The sequence below is a fragment of the Panthera uncia genome, chromosome D4 (assembly GCF_023721935.1).
Source record: "Panthera uncia isolate 11264 chromosome D4, Puncia_PCG_1.0, whole genome shotgun sequence".
In the NCBI taxonomy this organism is placed as follows: Eukaryota; Metazoa; Chordata; class Mammalia; order Carnivora; family Felidae; genus Panthera; species Panthera uncia.
The window spans coordinates 39,827,207-39,848,734 of NC_064807.1; the positions used below are offsets into that span (position 1 = coordinate 39,827,207).

General features: G+C 35.6%; 1 protein-coding gene across 8 annotated transcripts in view; it reads left to right on the plus strand.

Moving 5' to 3' along the window:
- Positions 1 to 21,528, plus strand: part of CCDC171 (coiled-coil domain containing 171) — a 318,123-nt gene that overhangs the window by 118,775 nt on the left and 177,820 nt on the right. For all 8 annotated transcript variants that reach the window (XM_049634852.1, XM_049634832.1, XM_049634824.1 and 5 more), the window contains 5 exons: positions 5,561 to 5,667; positions 7,432 to 7,521; positions 8,578 to 8,778; positions 11,336 to 11,503; positions 13,085 to 13,273. In XM_049634852.1, the coding sequence (XP_049490809.1) occupies positions 5,561 to 5,667; positions 7,432 to 7,521; positions 8,578 to 8,778; positions 11,336 to 11,503; positions 13,085 to 13,273 (755 nt within the window). The remainder of the gene's footprint in view (positions 1 to 5,560; positions 5,668 to 7,431; positions 7,522 to 8,577; positions 8,779 to 11,335; positions 11,504 to 13,084; positions 13,274 to 21,528) is intronic.

The window sequence follows — 21,528 nt, forward strand, 5'->3', positions numbered from 1 at the left end:
AATGAAACTGCATCTTTCGCTGCAGCTGCACTTAGAATCACATGTGACTATGCTTACAGTAATATGCTGACATTCCCTAAGATTCATCTGTTTTCTGCACTAAGCCAGATAAGTTGAATGCTCATGTGGTTGAAGTCACCACCCCTGTATCTTTTAAGTCCTTAACAGAGGCACTAATCTCTGCAATCTCTCCAGAAAGGTGGCATTACTTTTGATTTACTATTTTGGTAGGTAAAAGTTCTAGTGACTTCCACTAGCTTTTTTTTCTGTCTGGTTTTCCTCTGTAAATCCTTTAGTGCTTGAGTCAGGTAACCAATATGGATATGGTGTCAGTTTCTGCATTTGTCTTTTCTTCGTTATGGATTCCAAACTAGGGAAATAAGCTGGGTTCAAGTACCTACTGCGCCCAATGGCGAAATATCTGAGCCAAAATTCAGTCAGTCTCTTGACCTCTGTAAGCTCCTACCCTAACTAGTGAACCATAATAGCATGTTAGTTCTTCAGGAATTAGTGTTAGTTCAGATCCAGTGTCTAGTTATCCCAGTGAATAACTCCCCTTCTCTAGTGCATAGTCACCTTGGCAAATGGTTGCATGTTTCTTTGAGAAAGGCTAGGAAGAAGATTTACAGTATGACCTTCTGGCAGTATGTTGGGGTTTCCAAACGGGACCCTACCTCTTTATTCAAGGGACACCTGGTCTATGAACTAGCCCAAGTCTGATAATTGACTGAGAGCAAAGACTCTTTTCTGAGTTGATTTAAGTCCTACCTCTGGTAATCAGACTTAGAACTTTTATTCTTATACAAATCAGATAATATTTTATTTTATTAAATAATTTTTTTTTTAGTTTATTTATTTTTTGGAGAGAGAGGGAGAGAGAGAGCAAGCGAGCATGGGAGGGGTAGGGAGGGAGAGAGAATCCCAAGCAGGCCCCCCACTGTCATTGCAGAGCCTGATGAGGGGCTGGAGCTCACGAATGGTGAGATCATGACCTGAGCCAAAATCAAGAGTTGGATGCTTAGCCAACTGAGCCACCCAGACACCCCCCCAAATCATATAACATTTAAGTAGAGTATGTATTTTACTCCTATGAACACCATGATCAGTTAGCCAACACCTGTGATCTCTGTGGGTAAAACTGTTTTGTTTACTACTTTGATTCCATTATGGTAAACATGTCCATTTTGTTTCTGGAAGTTAAGTGCTACCACCTGGTCTTTGTCACTCCAGATACCATTGTCTTCATTGATTTCAGGGACCCAGCCAGATGGCTGTTATCTGTGGCCTTTCAGCTGCACAAAGCTTATCAAGCCATATAGAGCTAGCTCATGAAAGATTCTGGGACTCCCCTCACCAATACATTTCTCAAACATTGGTAAAGGAAGGTTTTTTTTTGTTGTTTGTTTTGTTTTTTTTTTTACTTTCCCTGGAGACATAGGGGTGGGTGAGCAAGACTTACATTATAAATATTCTCTGTATGTTAAAAAAGTTATAAGCCATTTTCCTTAAGAACTCCAGAATGGGTACCTGTGTTTACAAGATAAGGAAGAAGTTTGTTTATGATCACAGTGAATAAAGCAAATTGATATACAGAATGTAGTCTCAGTTTGAAAAGCATAACTGCCAACAAAATGTTTATATCTAATGCTTTTAGAGTGAAAAAGGAATTTTCTTGATCATCAATGTATTAAATGTTTAGACTTTCTTAGGTGAAGGTAAAACCCATTTGTATGTTATTTTCTGTGTTTTACTATGTGATTAAAAATCCACATTAAATAACAGGGTTTTCTTTTTCCCCCTATTCTAAGGATGAACATGACTATTCATGTTCTACATGTATTTATACATATATACATATACACACATATATGTAGTCTAAAAAAATCTCAGTCTTTTGTCTTCTATTGTCTCTCCGTTATTTCTTTATTATTATTATTTTTTAAATGTTTACTTAGTTTTGAGAGAGAGAGACAGAGTTTGAGCATGGAAGGGCAGGGAGAGAAGGAGACACAGAATCCAAAGCAGGCTCCAGGCTCCGAGCTGTTAGCACAGAGCCCAACGTGGGACTCGAACTCACGAACTGTGAGATCATGACCAGAGCCCAAGTCAACGCTTAACTGACTGAGCTGCCCAGGCACCCTATGTGTCTCCATTATTTCTTAATAATTCTCCCCTTTTGGAGTCTTGCAAGAGACTGAGGTAGATAAGAGAATGAATGTCTGACAAAGTTGAAGAGATAGACTCAATTTAATGTTTCTACTGTGGAATTACAGGGTACCGAAGTAATAACACTAGCTTCAAAAGCAGTGGTTTATTTGGGTCGTGTAGAAATACTTAGTATTTGAGCTTGTCTAAAAGAAAATATTTATTTATTATTATTATTATTATTTTTATTTTAGAGAGAGAGAGTGTGAGAGGGGAAGAGGGACAGAGAGAGAGAGAGAGAGAGAGAGACAGAGTCCCAAGCAGGTTCCACACTTGGCGTGGAGCTTGACATGGGGCTCGATCCCATGACCCTGGGATCACGACCTGAGCCAAAATCACCAGCTGGACACTCAACTGACTGAACCACCCAGGCACCCCTGAAAGAAAACATTTAAATAGAGAGCTTGTAGCCATTTTTTTCTATCTTCTCTCTGCTATGGGCTATTCATTTAAAAAAAAAAAAAAGATCTGCCTTTATGTAATAATTTTAGGTAAGTCTATACCTAAGAAACATAGAAATTGGGTGCTATATATTAGGCTAGCAGTTTCTAATCTACCGTGAGATAATGAAAGAAATATATGCCCTTGACAAGAGATTGATTAGTCCCAAACAAGATGGAAAATTTATTCTTCCCTGAGAACCTTCTCTGATAAGAAGCACAGCCAGTTGAGGTTGGCCTTTTCAGCCAGATAATTATGCCACAACCCTAGTGGAATTGTTAATCAGAGTCAGATTCAGGTAATTCGCCCTGAATCACAAAAGATAATAATGCTCAAGTAGGTGTCTACAAAACAAAATCATATTGTACATACCAGAAGAGAAGAATATTATTATAAATAATAAAACATTCACTGGGTTATGATATGGGTACACACACATGCATATATTTTTATATTTAATGTAAGTGTTATGATGTCTCGTAGTAATATGAAATAAAATGTGAAAAAAAACCCCAAACAAACAAAAAACAAACAAACAAAAAATGTTGCCAAGGAATATCCAGAGTTGAAATGGTCTTAATATTAAAAGCGAGTGAGAGGGATTGAAGCAGATAGTGGTGATGTGCAAGTATAGGCTGGCATCCAAATACAGAGACGTACACATATAGACGACATTGGAAGGTTTTGAGTTAGTGCTGTTGAAGTATATAGTGTTCTGACACATTCTGTTCTTCATTTGGACTTTGACCTTTGAAAAGCCATTTATGACCACTTTTCAAATTGTTTTTTTATTGCTCTTTATCTGCGTTTTTAGAACTCCTTTTGATATCTTTAACTGTTTATTGTTTCTTGGGCCATGGTGCAGTGGTTATTATTAGGGTAAGTCAAATTAGTCAATAAGGTCCTGGGTCCTAGTGACCTTTTCTTTTTCTTTATAAGCCTTTTGCCATGTTAAGGAACCAGGAACTATTTCTTTTTATGATGGATGTGGGTGACTTAATGTATACGTTGTACTTCAACTGAACTTTATTGTATAAACATTTTCAAGCAAAGAAACTTTATTTTATGTAGAATATAAGAATATGCATGGGTCAGTAAGGAGAGGTCATTTTGTCCCCTTACCCCTCAACGCTCATATTAAACTGGTTTTATTCTTCTGAATTTCTAAGAGGAAGTTTTCTCCCTTATTGTAAAAGCCAGCAGATTTCCCGAGTGTCCTTGAATGATTTATTCATGGCCTACTTGTGTAGTAGCAAAAGAAAAGAATTATACATTACATTTTTTTTTATCTTGTGCAAGAGCAATTTTTAAAAAAATATATTTGGTAAGACTTTTAATAAAATTTTTAATGAGTTGTCTTTCTAACTCATAGTAATTACAAAGAGTACTGTCTTCTCCATTATCATGGCTCAGAGCAGCGTCTTTTTTTTTTGCCCAGCTGGGATATGTGTTGCTTCTATATTACTTTTGGTTTTTAAGTTAAATATTCTTCTTCTGTTTAAAAAAAATCTAAGGTGTACCCATACTTGAGATAGTGTTTAAATTATACCTTGATGAATATAATCAATTTATTAATAACATTTTATCCAAAATTAAAACACTAAATATCAACAATGTGCTGAGATAAAGTTAGTCTGTGATTGAGCCCAAAATTTTTTCTTCTTTCTCTCTCCTTTTATTTTTGTCTTTCTTTCTTCCTTTCTTCCTTCCTCTCTCCCTTCCTTCCTTCCTTCCTTCCTTCCTTCCTTCCTTCCATTATTCTTCTTTCCTTTATTATTGCCTTCTTTCCCACTTTTCCAAAGTTCCAGCAATTGAATACATGAAGAATGGATAAATGATCTCATGTAATTACTGGCTTACTCTCTTTCCTCCTCTTTTTAGACTGTAAATTCTATGAGGACAGATACCATGCCAATCTTACTTACCTCCATGTGTCTAATACCTTGGATTAGTACATAGTAGGAATTCAGTAAAGTATATGAATGAATAATAAAACGTATATTATGAATGCTTCTTTTTGAAATCACCCTTGTTGAAAATATGTTTCTTGTTTATTGAAATATTTAGATTATAAAATATGCTAGGGAGAAATTATAATATGAAAAGAAAAATCTTTTAATAAGAATATTTTAAAATTTGCTATTTGTTTAACAGAAGTACAGTGGACAATCAATTTAAAGTGGCTTTTAAAACTAAACTTTTGATTATTTTGGATTAATCTTTTGAACTACATTTGACCATGTGACCTTGATTAGCTCAACTGACTTATGGCCCAACTAAATTAAAATAGTTTGAGGGCATAATATGGAAATACTCATATTTTTACAATAAGTATCAGTTTTAAGGGTTTTAATTGAAACATGATGTGGGCCTGTGTAGATAATAGCATTTTTATTATTTATTTCAAATTGTAACTTGAGAATTTTAAGGATTGAAGAATATTTCCAAGTATAACAGAAAATGATGTGCTCTTGGGTTCAGAAATTATTATTTAAGCAAAATAAGCCTGACTGATCAGAAACACAAGGACCAGAGTAAATGTATATAACTCCCCCAAACAATGTTAGTATATAGACTGTTCATTTAATTGTTGGATAACAGGTATGTACACATATGTTATTTAGAAGATAGGAAAAAAAGAAAAGAGCTCACTACTAACTACAGTGTGGGCCTTTGTAAGGTACGAAGTAGCCGTAAGTCTGAACTTGATATACTATGAACTTAATTTGATCACTTGTTTAGAAAGGCTATTAATACTTGGCTATACAGCAGTATACTTTGGAGAATACGACTCTCCTCGATGTTTCCTAATACCTTTTCAGCTCTATCTAATTGTAATCTCTCTGTTACTCTTTGCTTAGCTTTTGTCTCTTTGTGACTTTGGGATATATTTTCATCTTACATTTTTCTCTAGGCATCCACAAGGACAAAGATAAACCTCCCAGCTTCTCTGTTGTCCTTGAGACTTTGAGGCATACCTTGACAGATTACCAGAACAAGCTGGAAGACGCGTCTAATGAGGTAACACTGGCACTGTTTGGCTCCACACATATAGCCTTCGGCCTGCAGCAGTGCATTCCCTTGCTTGTTACAAAGGTCAGAAAGATGGGGGATGTTGAATTGACAGCTTCACAGATACAAAAAATAATAAATTGTCCGTCACTGTTCTTTCTTTAAGTGTGGCCTAAAGTCGTGTCTCACGTTTTCGTAACTCTGCAGTCACACTGTGATTTTCAAAGTTGCAAAGACTCTGTCGCTTTCCCGGCCTTCAAAATGTATCTATCTTGACTTAATAAAAAACTGCACGAGTCTTCTGTGTTCATATGTTTCTATTTAAGTGTTAATGTGCTTTTATGAAATTAGGGATAGGTAGTGGAAATTGAGGCTGTGTCAATTATTTTAGGTTAAGATTTCTAGAAATTGAGGAAGTCTTAATGAAAAAAAGAGAGAAGTTCTCATTTTCTAAAGAACGTAAATGTTAGAAGTTTTCAAAAACAACCATCTGTTTGATGTAGCCTGCTAGTTTTTAATTTGCTGATTAAAAAAATCTCGTGCTTCTCTTTATCGTCTCATTTGTATTGTTTAATGTGTAGGTTGATAATTTTCTTGGGTATTAAAATATTTTATGAGTTTATGCTTAAAAATTGAAGAGTTTGTTTAGTTGCATCTTGTCGAATTAGAGAGTATGAAATAATTACATTAAACACAATTAGTTAGCAGAACAACAAACAGACTGTTCAAACCAAAGACAAGCCACATAGCATGGAATTTAGTGTTTATCCTTTTGTTTGTTTCTTTCAAGTAATACAAGGCCATTATATCCTTATATTTCACATTTCAAAAGAGGTTTCTTTTGCTTTAGTTTACCAAGGTCAACGAAGGAGGAAAAGTGAGCCTTCTTAATGCCCTCTGTCATTGTTCAGAAGGCAAAAGCGAAAATGACCGCTGGAATAATTAAATTGCCGTAAAGAACAAATATTGCCAAGTCGCTCCCAGTGAGACAAGGCAACCTGTATTGTTAGTACTTTCTGAAACTCTTCTGAGGCCCAGGTCTGGAAGCTGCAGGGTAACTAGGAACATATTACCCACAGCGAATTGTTATTTGGGAGGATGAATGTCACATGATCCTCAGCACAGTTGAAAAGTCGACTCAGCAGGCTTTGGCTTAGTAATGTGCTTTGTTGTGAACCAGTGCCAGAGACAGCAGTGGGGAGACCAAGGGGGTGGCTGAAAAGAAAGCAAAAAGAGCAGTCTGACAGAAAGAAGAATGAACTGTCAAAGAAAATAAATCACAAGCGGAGCAGGACCAACTGATGACCTGCCACAAGCCTTCCCAGTAGGACTGCCTGTGACCGACCCTGAAGTTGTCATATGGAGGGAGAGACCAGTGAATACCCTCATGATGTATAGAGAGAACAGTCTTCTGCTCTGTCCTTTTTCTCTTTCCTTATAGATGCCACTGCTTTTGGCATGTTGGTCCAGGAGGATTTTAAGAATAAAGTTGTATTTGTTTACAGTAAGAATAAAATCCTTTATCCAGCCATCGAGTAAATGCACAATAACATCACTGACATTTTAAGCTTGAATGCTTTCTTTTCTTTTTAGCCATGCGCACTTGTGACAGAAATGACATAGTTAACCAAAAGAAAGAATTTTTTTAACTGTTAATCACTGTTGGAACATTGGTATTTAAGTAATTGCATAAAAAACATTTAAAGATGAGCTTTTTTGAGTTACCCGTCCTTGAAAAATACAAAAAAAGTAACTTCCGTTTTCTTTCATCAGCTAAACAGCGTGAATGATGCTAAGGAAAAAGCATCGAATGAACTCAGTTCTACCCAACAGAAGATAGAATCTCACACTAAAAATATTAAGGTATTAGGACTTAGAATGACTTTTTCTTTTTGTATTAAGAGACCCAAATGACTATCGAGGGAATATTTTAAAGTAGAACTATCTGAAAATGTATCTTCCTATTTTTTATTAAGTACATTTGGATACAGTTTTGAATTTTTATTGTTGATCAAAGAAACAAGAATGTTTTTTTCATTAAAAAAATAAAACTTGGTTGGAAATTATTTTGGTTAAAGGAAAAATGCATTTCCCAGATTTAATTATAATACCACAGACTGAAAAAAACGATTTAAGATTTAATGCCCAGCCTCAGATACATATTCAACATATTTTACATAAGCACATCAGTATTTGGAGTCAGTTTTCATCATTGTAGGGTGGAGCCATTGTTTTTAATGCATCAGGCCTAGTAACGGGCTGGGGCCGCACCTGGCTATGGTCCAGGACAACAGTTTATTTTATTCTCTGCACTGGTTTTATGTATTACATCTTTGCAGAATCATACTGAGGCAAGTGTGGGCGTCGGAATGTCTTTGTATTGCTTAATGTTGAGCTTGTCATGGACATACTTCAGTAGAGTTTGTTAATAAGGTTGAAGAAGAAATAATTCAGAATCTTATGTCCCACATGCGAGATTTCTGTTAGAATTTGCATGTCATTGGGAAGTAAATGTTCTTATACGGAAGGTAAAAGATTTCACTTAAAAGTGTTATTTACATGTTATTAAAATGCTTTGAGCTACCAAGTTATTATTATTTTTTTAAATGATGAATTGAAAGGAAAAGTCCTTTTCAAAGAGCTTTTTGGAATTAGCTATCTTGGGAATATTTTATGTTTACATGTTAAAACTTAGCAGTTTTTTTCTAACTTTTGAGCTACAATAGCATACTTTAGAAAGTATATTCAATCCAATACCTTAAAATGCCCAAGTATGTTTGGCACTGTAGTCAGATGCTTGCCTTTACGATTCTTTTATGGTAAAGCTTAGGAAGTCTTCATTATGTATTTTACATTTGCATCCTCGGCCCCTTTACTGGCCGGCCTTCATATGGTCTCTTTATTTTGTATCTCTGACAGGACCTTCAGGATAAACTGGCTGATGTCAGTAAAGAGTTAAGTCATTTACGCACTAAATGTGCAGACAGAGAGGCTCTCATAAGCACTTTGAAAGCGGAACTACAAAATGTGCTGCACTGTTGGGAGAAAGAAAAGGCTCGAGCGGCCCAATCGGAGAGTGAACTGCAGAAGCTTTCCCAGGCTTTCCAGAAGGATACCGAGGTATCACCTGAGACAGGATGCCTGGCAGGAAAGGCCTTCACTAATCTCGGTTTTAGAAATTTACATACATCACGTGGCTATTTTTACTTAATTCAAAAAAATTTAATTTAGTTCAAAAAAATTGTTCTGAGCCAACCGTTTTGAAATAGTCATGCCAGTCGCAAAATCGGTCACTCTTTCACTATCAGGTCATCCTAATTTGGAGAGAAGTGATAGAGTTTAACCCCTCGGTCACTCGTGCCGCTTGTATCCCCAGCACTTACGCTCCTGATAGTCCTTTCAAAGTTTGCCTATTTGCCACTGACAAAACTATTTTTTATTTCAGTAGTTTAGCAGCTGAACATGGTGGGGATATGTTTCTCATGATCAGAAAGAACCAGACTTGGCTAGTGGTACTTCTGTTTGCAAAATGTGAATGTGGACAAGCCACACAGCTTAGTCTCTCCACATCTTTCCTTATTTGCAAAACAGAAGTAATATCTGCTCTAACAGTCTCCTTACTCTTTACAATTACAGGGTAGTAACCAAAATGTGGAAAAATAGAAGTCACCCACAATATTAGACCTTTATTTGGATGCCCTCGAGAGTTGCCTATGCATTTTTATTTATTAATAAATTCTTAAAATATTATGGCAAAACTTTTATATTCTGTGTGAGGCTGGGTGAATGGAATTGTTATCTTATATGTTCTTTCACCCATGGGATATAGAGCTAGTTTAGCTAGTGTGGAGCTGGTTTATCTGAGTCTTCCTGCATATTGAGTTCATTACTCCAACAAATATGGACATGAATGCCAAGAGAGTAAAAAGGAAACATTCTTTCCACTCTTCTTACAGTCTGGGATTTAAATTGTGTCCACATGAAGGGGCTGGAATTGTTCTACACATCAGATAATGATTAAAGTAAAGGAAACTAGAAGCCTGACTGTATTGTAAAGTCAGCATGTCTACAGCATTGTGGTTGGGTTCAACATGTGTGAATTGATTTTGGATCTTGAGATTCTCTTTTCACGCCAAATGGATGATTATCATGCATGGTTTGTCACAGCCCAAGCAAAAAGGACATAATGGCGACACAATGAATTATCCTTTAGGATGAACTTGATTGCTTGGCAAAATGTGGAGGGTGAAGACCTTTAGTGCCTGAATATCACATTTGGTTAGTTGGATTTAATAAGGTTTTTAAGGATCTCAACCCAGTTGAAAATGCAAAAGACATCTTTAGTTGCTTAAAAAAGAAAAAGGCGTAACATATTTATGAAGATTCTTCTGATATCCTAACTCAAGTTAGTGGCTGTAACTACGTATTAAAATTTTTTGGCTTTAAATTGTTATATTGGGAAAAAGTAAGGTGTCATCTAGAGGCAATTAAAGATACACATTTTGATATATATAGAAAAACTTTCCCCACAATTTATAAACACAAAACCTTTGCATATGCTAGATACAGTTATTCTTGTCTAGAAGGTTAGCATTTCTATTTTTCCCCCCTCAAATTTCCTTCTTTTAAAAGTTTTCTTTTCTTGCTGGTCTATTAAAAAAATCTTGAGGCAACTTATTATCTACATAAAATATCCTTTTGCAGCTTTACAATTGCCTTGTCTTGAGTTCCACTCTTTGGCAGTTTATAGATGAAACACCTTATAAAGAGAGCCATTTGGCACGTTAGTAAATAAACTTTTTGTGTGTTCAAGATGGGATCGGCTTTTTACTGAATTCTACAGCATAGTGTTTCTAGGTCGTTAAACAATGGATGGTTTAGTTACTACAATGGCAATATAATTTTAAAGAACTTTTTATTGTATATTTCTAATTGGACAGTTTTGGAAATGTGTCTTGGGCAGCCATGTCCATTTCTTTTTGCCTGTTACTTTGTAATATTTAAACACCTGTAAATGCTCAATGTGCCAAATACTATATGAACTTACAGGGAAAACAGATGAACCCCTCTTCCATATCTTTCATATCACTGTCTGCTTTGCCTAAGGGGCTTGGGATAGATTTCCTATAAGAGGTAAGCAAACTGGAATCTCTGGGGGAAGAAGAAAGCTGAGTAATTGTGTACATGTAAAGCACAGATATTGTATAACTTTGTCTTCAGTGGAACTGAGCAACAGTCTTCTCTCTATATTGGTTTTTTGACTTAAATAACATCTGTTTGGGCAGATGTAAATATGAAACTGTAGAATGACTATACCGACATCTAGTTAAAAGGGCTTAGAAACAATTAGTCCAGACATGTCATGTATCTGAGAAAGGTGATGTCTGAACAGGCACTTAGGTGACATCCTCAGTAGTAACAGAACTGGGGTCAGAACCCTGGTCTTCTGGCTTCTAGACTTCAGATTTTTGGTTTTGAATACCAAGTTTAATCAATTCTAAGTTTGTATCTGCTGTGTAGTTTTGAATGTAAAAAAATTACCCAAAATGACAGCATTCTGAGACTTGAACATTTTAATTCCTTCTCAAGTTTTTGAAACAAATACTTCCCCGTGCATAGTGTGTGTTTTACTTCTTACAATGTGGATATACTGGAATTATTATTTTTTTTCTCACAGGAGAAGCTAACCTTTCTTCATACCTTGTATCAGCACTTGATAGCAGGCTGTGTGCTCATAAAACAACCAGAAGGCATGCTGGATAAATTCTCGTGGTCCGAGCTCTGTGCAGTCTTGCAGGAGAATGTTGATGCCCTGATCTCAGACCTCACCAGGGCTAATGAGAAGGTAACTGTCCTCAGGCACCAGATACCTCTATTAAATTCAGTGACATTTGTCCACATCACAGTATCATTAAGAGGGGCTGACATTCATCTTATTTCAAAAAGAATTTGGGTGTTAATAATTCAATACCATTAATTATGGCTTGTCTACAACTCAGTTTGATGCCATTGCTGTGGGCATGTAAATGTGACTGAAGTCTGTATGAAGTCTCTAAGCTCCACACTCTGTGCAGGACATGCTAATACTACTAGCCAGTATTAGCCACAGGGACCTAATTAAAAGAAAATAAATTAATCTTACTGATGAAGCAATTCAAAGAACTTAGTCATTTACATTAATAAACCAACTCTTTATGTTAGCATAAAATAGAAACAAGATACAGCTATTCAAAAACATGATCTTAAAATTTTTGCTCAGGAAATAATGAGGTGTTACTTTAAAAGCACTTAAAAATTTAAAATTATGTTTATGATATTTCTTGAATTATAATAAGATGTGTATTACAAAACCCTTTCCGTGCTGTAGCATGTGAGAGGTATACACGGTAGGAGAAAACAGTAGACTCTTACGATCACTTTACCATTCATGAGCCCAGAAATTCAGTCTTTCAAAAAATTTTTTAAAAAGCCCTATTTTGGTGGTGGAAAATTAAAATGGCTTAGCAGACCAACATATTTCACCATTGAAGATATCAGTTCTTATCCTGGGTCTATCGAACTGGTCAGAACTATGTTATGTGGTCTGGTTTCCAGATCTTAGTTGAAATGGCACTTGCTCTTATGGGACGTGAAGAGAAAAACTTACCTAAGTTGTTGTTGTTGTTGTTGTTGTTGTTGTTGTTGTTGTTGTTTTTAACTCTAATCTGTTGAATTAATGAAACAGCATCTTGGCCTAATTTTAGACTGAGGGCATTTTGCCTTGGTTCGATTGGCAAATACAACCACGGGCACTGAGAAGTAGGATTGAGGAAATGAGGGAATACATTGTGAGAAGCCCAGATGCTGTTCATGATTGTGAATGTGTGTATAATGGGTTTGAAAATTACTGGCAATTAAAATGAGTACATGTTTGAACCCTCTGAGATGGTATTATGTTTTAACAGTTTTTCATAGTTTCGAACATCATTAATTGTCGTACATCTCAGATGATTTTCTTTCCAGCGTTTGGAACGTGAAATAAAAAAATGGTTGTACTGTTCTGTTTTATTATATGTAAAATGTTTGTAGATTTGTAAATGTCATTGAAATGCTGTTTCCCATTGAAGAGCTTTGGTTCTAGAAATAAGAATAGTCTTCTTAATTTTCTCAGTAAAGTTGATTCTAGAGTGAGTAACTTTATTAGAAAGAGAAAAATGGTTTGTCATCTCAGCATATGTGCATACAAATGACACCATATTCTCCTAAAATATGATAATTTGCCCTACCGATTTCGGTTTCTTAATTTTTGGGTTTTCATTTTAACTTACAATTTTTATGTGAGCTTAAGGAATGAAGCATAGGTGAAAATTTTGGATGGTTTTGGGGGAGATGTACAAAGAAATGTTTTGTGAGCCTATCTCATTCTCTGTTGCATTTCCCCGTTTAGATAAGTCATCTGGAGTATATCTGTAAAAACAAGTCTGACACAATGAGGGAGCTTCAGCAGACACAGGAAGACACTTTTAACAAAGTGGCAGAGCAGATCAAAGCCCAAGAGAGCTGCTGGCAGAAACAAAAGAAGGAACTGGAGTTGCAGTACTCCGAGCTCCTCTCTGAGGTGCAGAAGAGGGCACAGGTATGCTTCTCCTGCAGAGCTTTAAAAAACGGGCTGATCAAATATTTTACTATTTCAGGTGCTTTCTTTTAGTACCAATGCCATATCCGTTTGGAACTTTTGAGAATGCCTAGAGCTTATTCTGCACACATACATGTGATCATGCAAACACATACACATACTCACAAATGCATGTGTGTGTGTGTGTGTGTGTGTGTGCGTGTATATGTGTGTCTGCATGTGTATTAAGGATTGTCTTATAGTTAAGTTGGGAAGTAGGTTTCTGGTTAAAGCACCTTAGAATGCGCTGATCAAGTAAATGATAACATTGCATTTCCTTTATTTATTTTTAAAATGAAAGGTTAAGAGATTTGGTCAAATGTCAGTTTTAGTCTAGATAATCCTTTTGTCCGGTTTATTACACTTGTGGAGGTTCCTATATGAACCATCATTTTAATTCATTTGGGGTTGAAATTTGTTATACTTCCTAATATTATATAAGAACTAGAGTTATAATTGTAGACCCTGTAGCAAAATCATTCACTGTTGGATGAATTATTATTTTTTTTATGTTGGATTCGACTGAGAACAGAAGTTTTGGGTAGTTAACATAGCTGTATTTTTCCCTATATAAATTATTCTCATCATAATTTATATTGTTAACTGTCATCCCTGCCCAATCAGGAATAACATACAAAGATAGTGTATACTTTTTTTTGGGGGGGGGTATTGACTTTGATAATAGTTCATGTGTTCCTAAGATAAGATGCTTAGGACTCTGATTCAGTGTTTAACCTCTTTATTTGGTCCATAATTATATCGTTTCATACTTCTATTGGCAAGTTTAATTAAAAAATATTATTTTTGTTTGTTAATAGTTTCAGGTTGCTTAAAATAAGACCATTCTGCTTTCCCAAACATATGAACTTATGCCTTCTTCTATGAATTCGAATGAAATACACTCTCTAAAAGTAGCTATTTGTTGTGTTCAGTGTTGCAGGGTGACATGTGATATGATCTGCATTTTGAGGTGCGTGGGTAGCTCAGTCGGTTAAGCCTCTGACTCTTGATTTTGGCTCAGGTCATCATCTCAAGGTTGTGAGATGGAGCCCCACCTCTGGCTCCCTGCTGACAGGCGGAACCCAGTTGGGACTCTGTCTTTCCCCCTCTCTCTCCCCCTCCCTGGTCTCTCTCTCTCTCTCTCTAAATAAACTTAAAAAAAAAAAACTTAAAATATTTCATTATTCCAGAAAGTTCTTTTATGCCCTCTTTCAGTTTCCACTCCATGGGCTACCATTGTTCCTATCCTATCATCATAGATTACTTTCACTTGCCCTTGAGTTTCCTCTCAATGGAATCATTCAATATGTAGTGTTTGGTGGTTGGCTTATTTCACTCAAAATAGTGTTTTGATAGTCATCCATGTTGTTGTGTATTCACAACATGTTGGTAATTCATTCTTTTTTATGGTGAGATAGTATTCTATTTTATAATTACACCACAATTTGATAGATTGTGAGTAGATGGATATTTGGGTTGTTTCCAGTTTTGGGCTGTCATAAATAAAATTGCAGCAAGTATTATTGTATGAGTAGTTTGTTGACGTAAGTTTTCCTTTCTCTTTAAGAAATGAAAGTTAAGAGTGAAATTGCTAGGTCATGGTGTAGGTGTATATTTATAAAAAAAACTATCAACATTTTTTCCATTTTTCCAAAATGGCTGTATCATATTATATTTTCATGACCAATATATGAGAATTTCCATTGTTCTACATCCTCTGCAATATTTGGTATTGTCAGTCTTTTAAATTTTAGTCACTCTAGTTGTTTTAAAAAGGTATTTCACTGTGGTTTTAATTAATGTTTTCTTGGTGATTAATGCTATTCAGCACTTTTCATGTTCTTATTGGTCATTCCTATATCTTCTTTTGTGAAGTGTCTCTTCAAGTGTTTGCCCATTAAAAAATTGGGATTCTTTGTGTTTTTATTATTGATTTGTAAGAGTTCTTTAGATATTCTGGATAGAAATCCCTTGTTGTACATATGTATCACAGATATTGCCTTCCAGTATCTCACTTGTCTTTTCATGTTTTAATGTTTCTTTTGATGATCCCAAGTTTTAAGATTTTGGTGAAATGCAACCTGCAAATCTTTTTCTCTTTTGAGTATTTATTTTTATGTGGCAAGCAATGTTTCTATACCCCCAAGGTTGTTAAGATAATCTCCTAGTGTTTCTTCTGGAAGTTTTAAAGTTTTAGCATTTATGATTAGGTCTGTGATCCATCTCAAATTAATCTTTGTATGTAATATTAGGTAGAGGCTGAGGTTCCTTTCTGCCCTGTATTTATTGTTCCCACACCATTGTTCACGACTTTGCTTTCCTCATTGACAAGCCTTGATCCCTTTGTGAAAAAAAAAAAAAACTGACCATATATAAGAACCACAGATCTGTTGTGTATCCCTATGGTTTTGCCTCTTCCAGAATGTCATGTAAGTGGCCCATACAGTCTTGCCTTTTCCAGAATGTCATATAAGTGGAATCCTATAGTATGTAGCCTTTTGGGTCCGACTTTTGTTTCACTTAGCAAAATATGTTTGGGAATTATTCATGTTGTTGCATGTATCAGTAGTAGTTCATTCCTTTTTACTACTGAGCTATATTCCATTGGATGGATACCATTGTTTGTTTATACTTGCTGATGGGCCTTTGGGTTGTTGTTTTTGTTTTCTAGCAATTATGACCAAGGAAGTTTTAAATATGCATGGATAGGTTCTTGTGTGATCATAAATTTTCATTTCTCTTGGGTAAATACTTAGAGGAGTGTGATTTCTGGTTATATGGTAAGTACATATTTATATGTTGTATAAATGGTTCTATGGTAAGAAACTATGAAATTGTTTTCCCAAGTGTCTGTACCATTCTGAGCTCCCTCTAGCAATGTAAGGGAGTTCTAACTGCTCTGTATCTGTGCCAGCATGCTGTTTCATAATTTTTTTTGTCTTTTCTAGATATTCTAGTAGGCGTGTAGTGATTGTGGTTTTAATTTCTGTTTTCCCTAGTGCATAATAATGTTGAGCATTTTTTTCATATGCTTATTTGCCATCTGTGTGTATGCATGGGTGAATTATCTGTTCGCACGTTTTGCCCACTTTTTAAAAAAGTTTATTTATTTTGACAGAGCGAGAAAGAGAGTGCGAGTGGAGGAGAGGCAGAAAGAGAGAGGGAGAGAGAGAATCCCAAGCAGACTCTGAGCTGTGAGCACAAAGCCTGATGCAGGGCTTGATCCCACGAACCTGTCCAATCAAGAGTTGAACACTTAAGTGACTGAGCCACCCAGGTGCCCCTTTTTGTGCCCCCTTTTTAACTGGGTTGCTTAGTTTCTTGTCGCTGAATTTTGAGAGTTGTTTATGTACTCTGGATAGAAACCTTTTGTCAGATAAGTGATTTGCAAAAATTTTCTCCCATTCACATAAAGGTCCTTTTTGCAGAGCAGATGTTTAAAATTTTTATAAAGTCCACCTTATCAATGTTTTTCTTTTATGACTTTAGTGTTGTATCTAAGAACTCTTGGCTTAGTGTAAGGTCATCAAGATTTCCTCCTGTTTTTTCTTCTATAGGTTTTGTAGTTTTAGGTTTTAGAAATAGGTCTATGATTCATTTTCAGTTAATGTTTATAAAGATATGAGGTATGGGTTGATGTCCATTTTTTTCATGTGGATGTTCAGTTAATCCAGGACTATTTGTTGGAAGATTATCCTTTCTCTATTGAATTGCCTTTGTACTCTGTCAAAATCCATTTCCTGTATTTGTGTAAATCTATTTCTGTACTTTCTCAACTGTTCCATTTATTTATGTGTGTGTTCATTTTTAATACTATACTGAGTTGATTTTTGTAGCTTTTTAGTAAGTCTTGAAATTAGGAAGTATGATTCTTCAAACTTTCATCATTTCCTATCAGTTTTTTTAATTGGATAAATTTAACATGTAACCTTGTATAAATTTAAGGTGTATATTGTGTTACTTTGATACATTTATATATGTAATATAGTTGCCATTGTAATGATATTTATCACATTACATACTTGCAGTACATTATTATTATTATTGTTTGACAAACTGTACATTTAATCTCTATGGCTATTTTAGTACTCATTACAAGTTTATACACTTAAACAGCATCCATTTAACACCCCTACTCTCTACTCTTCCATTTCCTGGTAACCACCATTTTATTTTCTGTTTTTTTTTTTCTTAATTTTTATTTTTAGCATGTTTGGTCTTTTAAGATTCCATGTATAAGTGATACCCTATAGTACTTCTCTTTGTCTGGCTTATCCCATTTAGCATAATGTTTTCAAGGTCCATCTGTGATTTTGCAAATGATAGGATAGCTTCCTTTCTCATGGCTAAGTAATATTTTATTGTGCATATATATCACATCTTTTTTAATCCACTCATCCATTAATGGGCATTTGGTTGCTTTCCTATCGTGGCTATTGTCAATAGTGTTGCAATAAACATGGAGGTGTGTGTATCTCATCGAATTCCTGTTTTCATTTCCTTTGAGTATATTCCCAGAAATGGAGTTGCTGGAATGTATGGTAGGTATATATTCAAGTTTTTGAGTGACCTCCATATTGTTTTCCATAGTGGTTGGACTAATTTACATTCCCATGTTCTCGCCAGCACCTGCTGTCTCTTGTCTTCTTGATGATAGCCATTCCAGCGGGTATGAGGTGATATCTCAGTGCGGTTTTCATTTGCATTTCCCTGATGATTAGTGATGTTGAGCATCTGCTCATGTGCTTTTTAACTATTTTGATGTCCTCTTTGGAAAAATGTCTCTTTAGTTCTTCTGCCCATTTAAAAAACGAGAGTGTTTATTCATTATTAAGTTGTGTTAATTCTCTATACATTTTTGGATATTAACCCCATATCTGATATGTGGTTTATAAAAAATATTTCCCATTTTGAAGGCTGCCTTTTTATTTTGTTAGTTTCTTTTGCTGTGCAGAAGCCTTTGAGTTTGATGTAGTCCTGTTTGTTGATTTTTGCTTTTGTTGTTTGTGCTTTTGGTGTCAGGTACAAAGAATCATTGCTAAATATCAGTGAGCTTCTTTCCTATCTTCTAGGAGTTTCTTGGTATCAGGTGTTATATTTAAGTCTTTGATGCATTCTGAGTTAACTTTTGTAAGCGGTGTGAGTTAGAGGTCCAGGTTCATTATTTTGCATGTGTTCCTCTAAATTTCCCAGTACCGTTTGAAGAGAATATCTTTTACCCATTGGGTGTTCTTGGTTCTCTTGTCGAATATTAGTTGACTGTATATGCTGAGATTTAATTCTGGGCTCTCTGTTCTGGTCTATGTGTCTATTTTTGTGCCAGTATTTTTTATTACTATGGCTTGGTGATGATATGATCTTATATGTAGAAAACTTTAAATAACCGATCAAAAAACTTCTTGGATTAATCAATGATTTCAGTAAAGTAGCAGGCTAACAAAATCAACTTACAGAGATCATGAAACATTAGAAAAAGAAATAAAGAAAACTATCCCATTCACAAAATACTTAGGAATAAATTTTACCAAGAAAGTGAAAGATCTGTAGGGAGAAAACTCTTAAGACTTTGCTGAAAGAAATCAAAGACACAAACAAATGGAAAGACACCCTGTGTTCATCGATTGGAAGATTTCATATTGTTAAAGTAGCTGTACCACTCAAAAGCCATCTACAGATTCAATGCATTCCCCATCAAAATACCAAAGTCATTCTTCACAGAAATAGAAGAAACAATCCTAAAGTTTGTATGCAAACACAAAAGACCCCAATAGCCAAAGCAGTCCTGAGAAAAAAGAACAAAACCAGAGATAACACACTTCCTGATTTCAAGCTATCCTATCGGTGTTATGAACTCACTTCTTTTATTCTAAATGTGCAAGAAAGCATAGCAATTCATTTTTCTAACTAAGGGAATCAGTTATCACAAATGCTAGTTTTTAAAGAGAAGCTCTTGGGGTGTCTGGATGGCTTAGTCGGTAGAGCATGTGAGTCTTGATCTCAGGGTTGTGAGTTCGAGCCCCATGTTGGGTATAGAGATAACTTAAAAATAAAATCTTTAAAAAAGAAAAGAAAAGCTCTCACTGAAGACTTTTTTCTGAAGGATGTGTAACACTGTAGGCTTTGATCCATGAGTAGGCAGATTGAAAGTATCATTTTCATTTTCTTAAAAGTACATTAATAAGGGGCGCCTGGGTGGCTCAGTCGCTTAGGCGTCCGACTTCAGCTCAGGTCACTATCTTGCGGTCCGTGAGTTCGAGAGTCACGTCGGGCTCTGGGCTGATGGCTCAGAGCCTGGAGCCTGCTTCCGATTCTGTGTCTCCCTCTCTCTCTGCCCCTCCCCCGTTCATGCTCTGTCTCTCTCTGTATCAAAAATAAATAAATGTTAAAAAATTTTTTTTAAAAAGTACATTAATAATATAAATTGTCATATTGTTTATATTATTTATACATATGTTTACATTTTTATAAATTGTAATTGAATACACAGCAGCGATTCCTTTGGGTTTTGTATTGGGTAAACTGCTATTATAATGCATATTACAGGCTATACATTTTATTTTAGGAAATTTTGTTATGACTATTTCTGCATTTCTGCTTTTTTCCCCTCAAAGCTGCAATGCAAATTACACTATTTTCATTGTATATTACTTAATGTATTTTAAAAAATTATGTTGATAAGAACATAAAGAAGGAAAACACACAGTTGTGTAGGATTGTAGGTTCTAGAGGATGTTTGGTGTTAGATGAACCTGGCCATTACAAGGGGCCATCTGCTGGAAAACACATGACTTATCTATAGCACCCTGTGTTTGATGTTTAGTTCTTGTAAAGAAATGGTTAGTAAAAGACAGGTGGTTAAGTAAAAACCAGCTTTTGGACTCGAATTGCATTCATCTGAAAAGAACACAGTAGAGTTATTTGCAAGAGTTTTGACTGTGTAAGCTTTAAAACAATTAGTACAAATGCTATTAGATAAAGGATACTTGTAGGACAGGAGCCTTGGTTCTAGTATCTCAGCATGTTTTTAGCGTTCGGTGAAATGTGCTAGCCACATGGCTGGGAACTCTCAAATTTAAATACTCCGGAGCCGTCACGGAAATACATCTCAAGTATGTGTGCCTACTGAAGCCTCTGGGCCGAGTGCCACACTACATGCTCTTACTGAGTTTGCTTTTGTAATCTTAGTATTTCTGTTCTTATAGCTTTTCTTTCTGAAAAAGCTGGAGTTACTGGCATAGCAGCGTCCTTAGTAAAAGTAAAGGTTTTTTCCCTATCAGTTAAGTATGGTTAACCTTGATGTAATATTTATTGTAAACACTTTAGGTTTGTTTGACATTTTAGTAAAATCCTCTTATATCACAAAATTAAAGAGTACCTTTGGCAGGAAATCTGGGTTAGTGTTATTAGATGTTGAAACTTTTTTTCTTTTTAATTGAATTCCAAAAATATTCAGAGCTCAGCTTGTTTATATTATTGGAGGTGATAGGTTATACATGCCTGCCTGGAATGGCTCACAGGGAATTAGTTCGACCCTGTCCTGGACACAGGAGGCATTGATGGACTGAGTTGGCGTGAAGGGGGCACCTCTAACGAAATATTTCCAATAATTTCATTAACACAAAAATATCTGCTTCTCAAATAATTGCTTTAGAAATTGTTTTTCTTCTTTTTAAAAAAAAATTGTGGTTTTACATTTACTTATTTTTGACAGACAGAGAGAGACAGAGCCCAAGTGGGGGAGGGGCACAGAGAGAAGGAGACACAGAGTCTGAAGCAGGCTCCAGGCTCCGAGCTGACAGCTCAGAGCCCGATGCCGGGCTCGAACTCACAAACCGTGAGATCATGACCCGAGCCAAAGTCGGACGCTCAACCGACTGAGCCTCCCAGGCGCCCCTAGAAATTGTTTTTCTTAAAAAGACTATGAATTGAATTTGCCTAATGCTCAATAGATTTTTCAACATTTTTTCCTAACTTTGCACGCCTCCTCTGACTCAAGCCTTACCACAACCATGTGAGATAGGTCATTTAAGAATCATTTCTAGTTTGCACATGGAGAAACTAAGGTTCAGAGAACTGATGCCACTTATGTGTTTAGCGAGAAAGTTCTAGAGCTGGGATTAGAATGGAGGTAACAGATGTAAACTATTCAGCCTCTTGCTTGGCATTCAGAAATTGCAAAGTGAATGTTATGTGCTATTTTTTTTTAACTTTCAGTC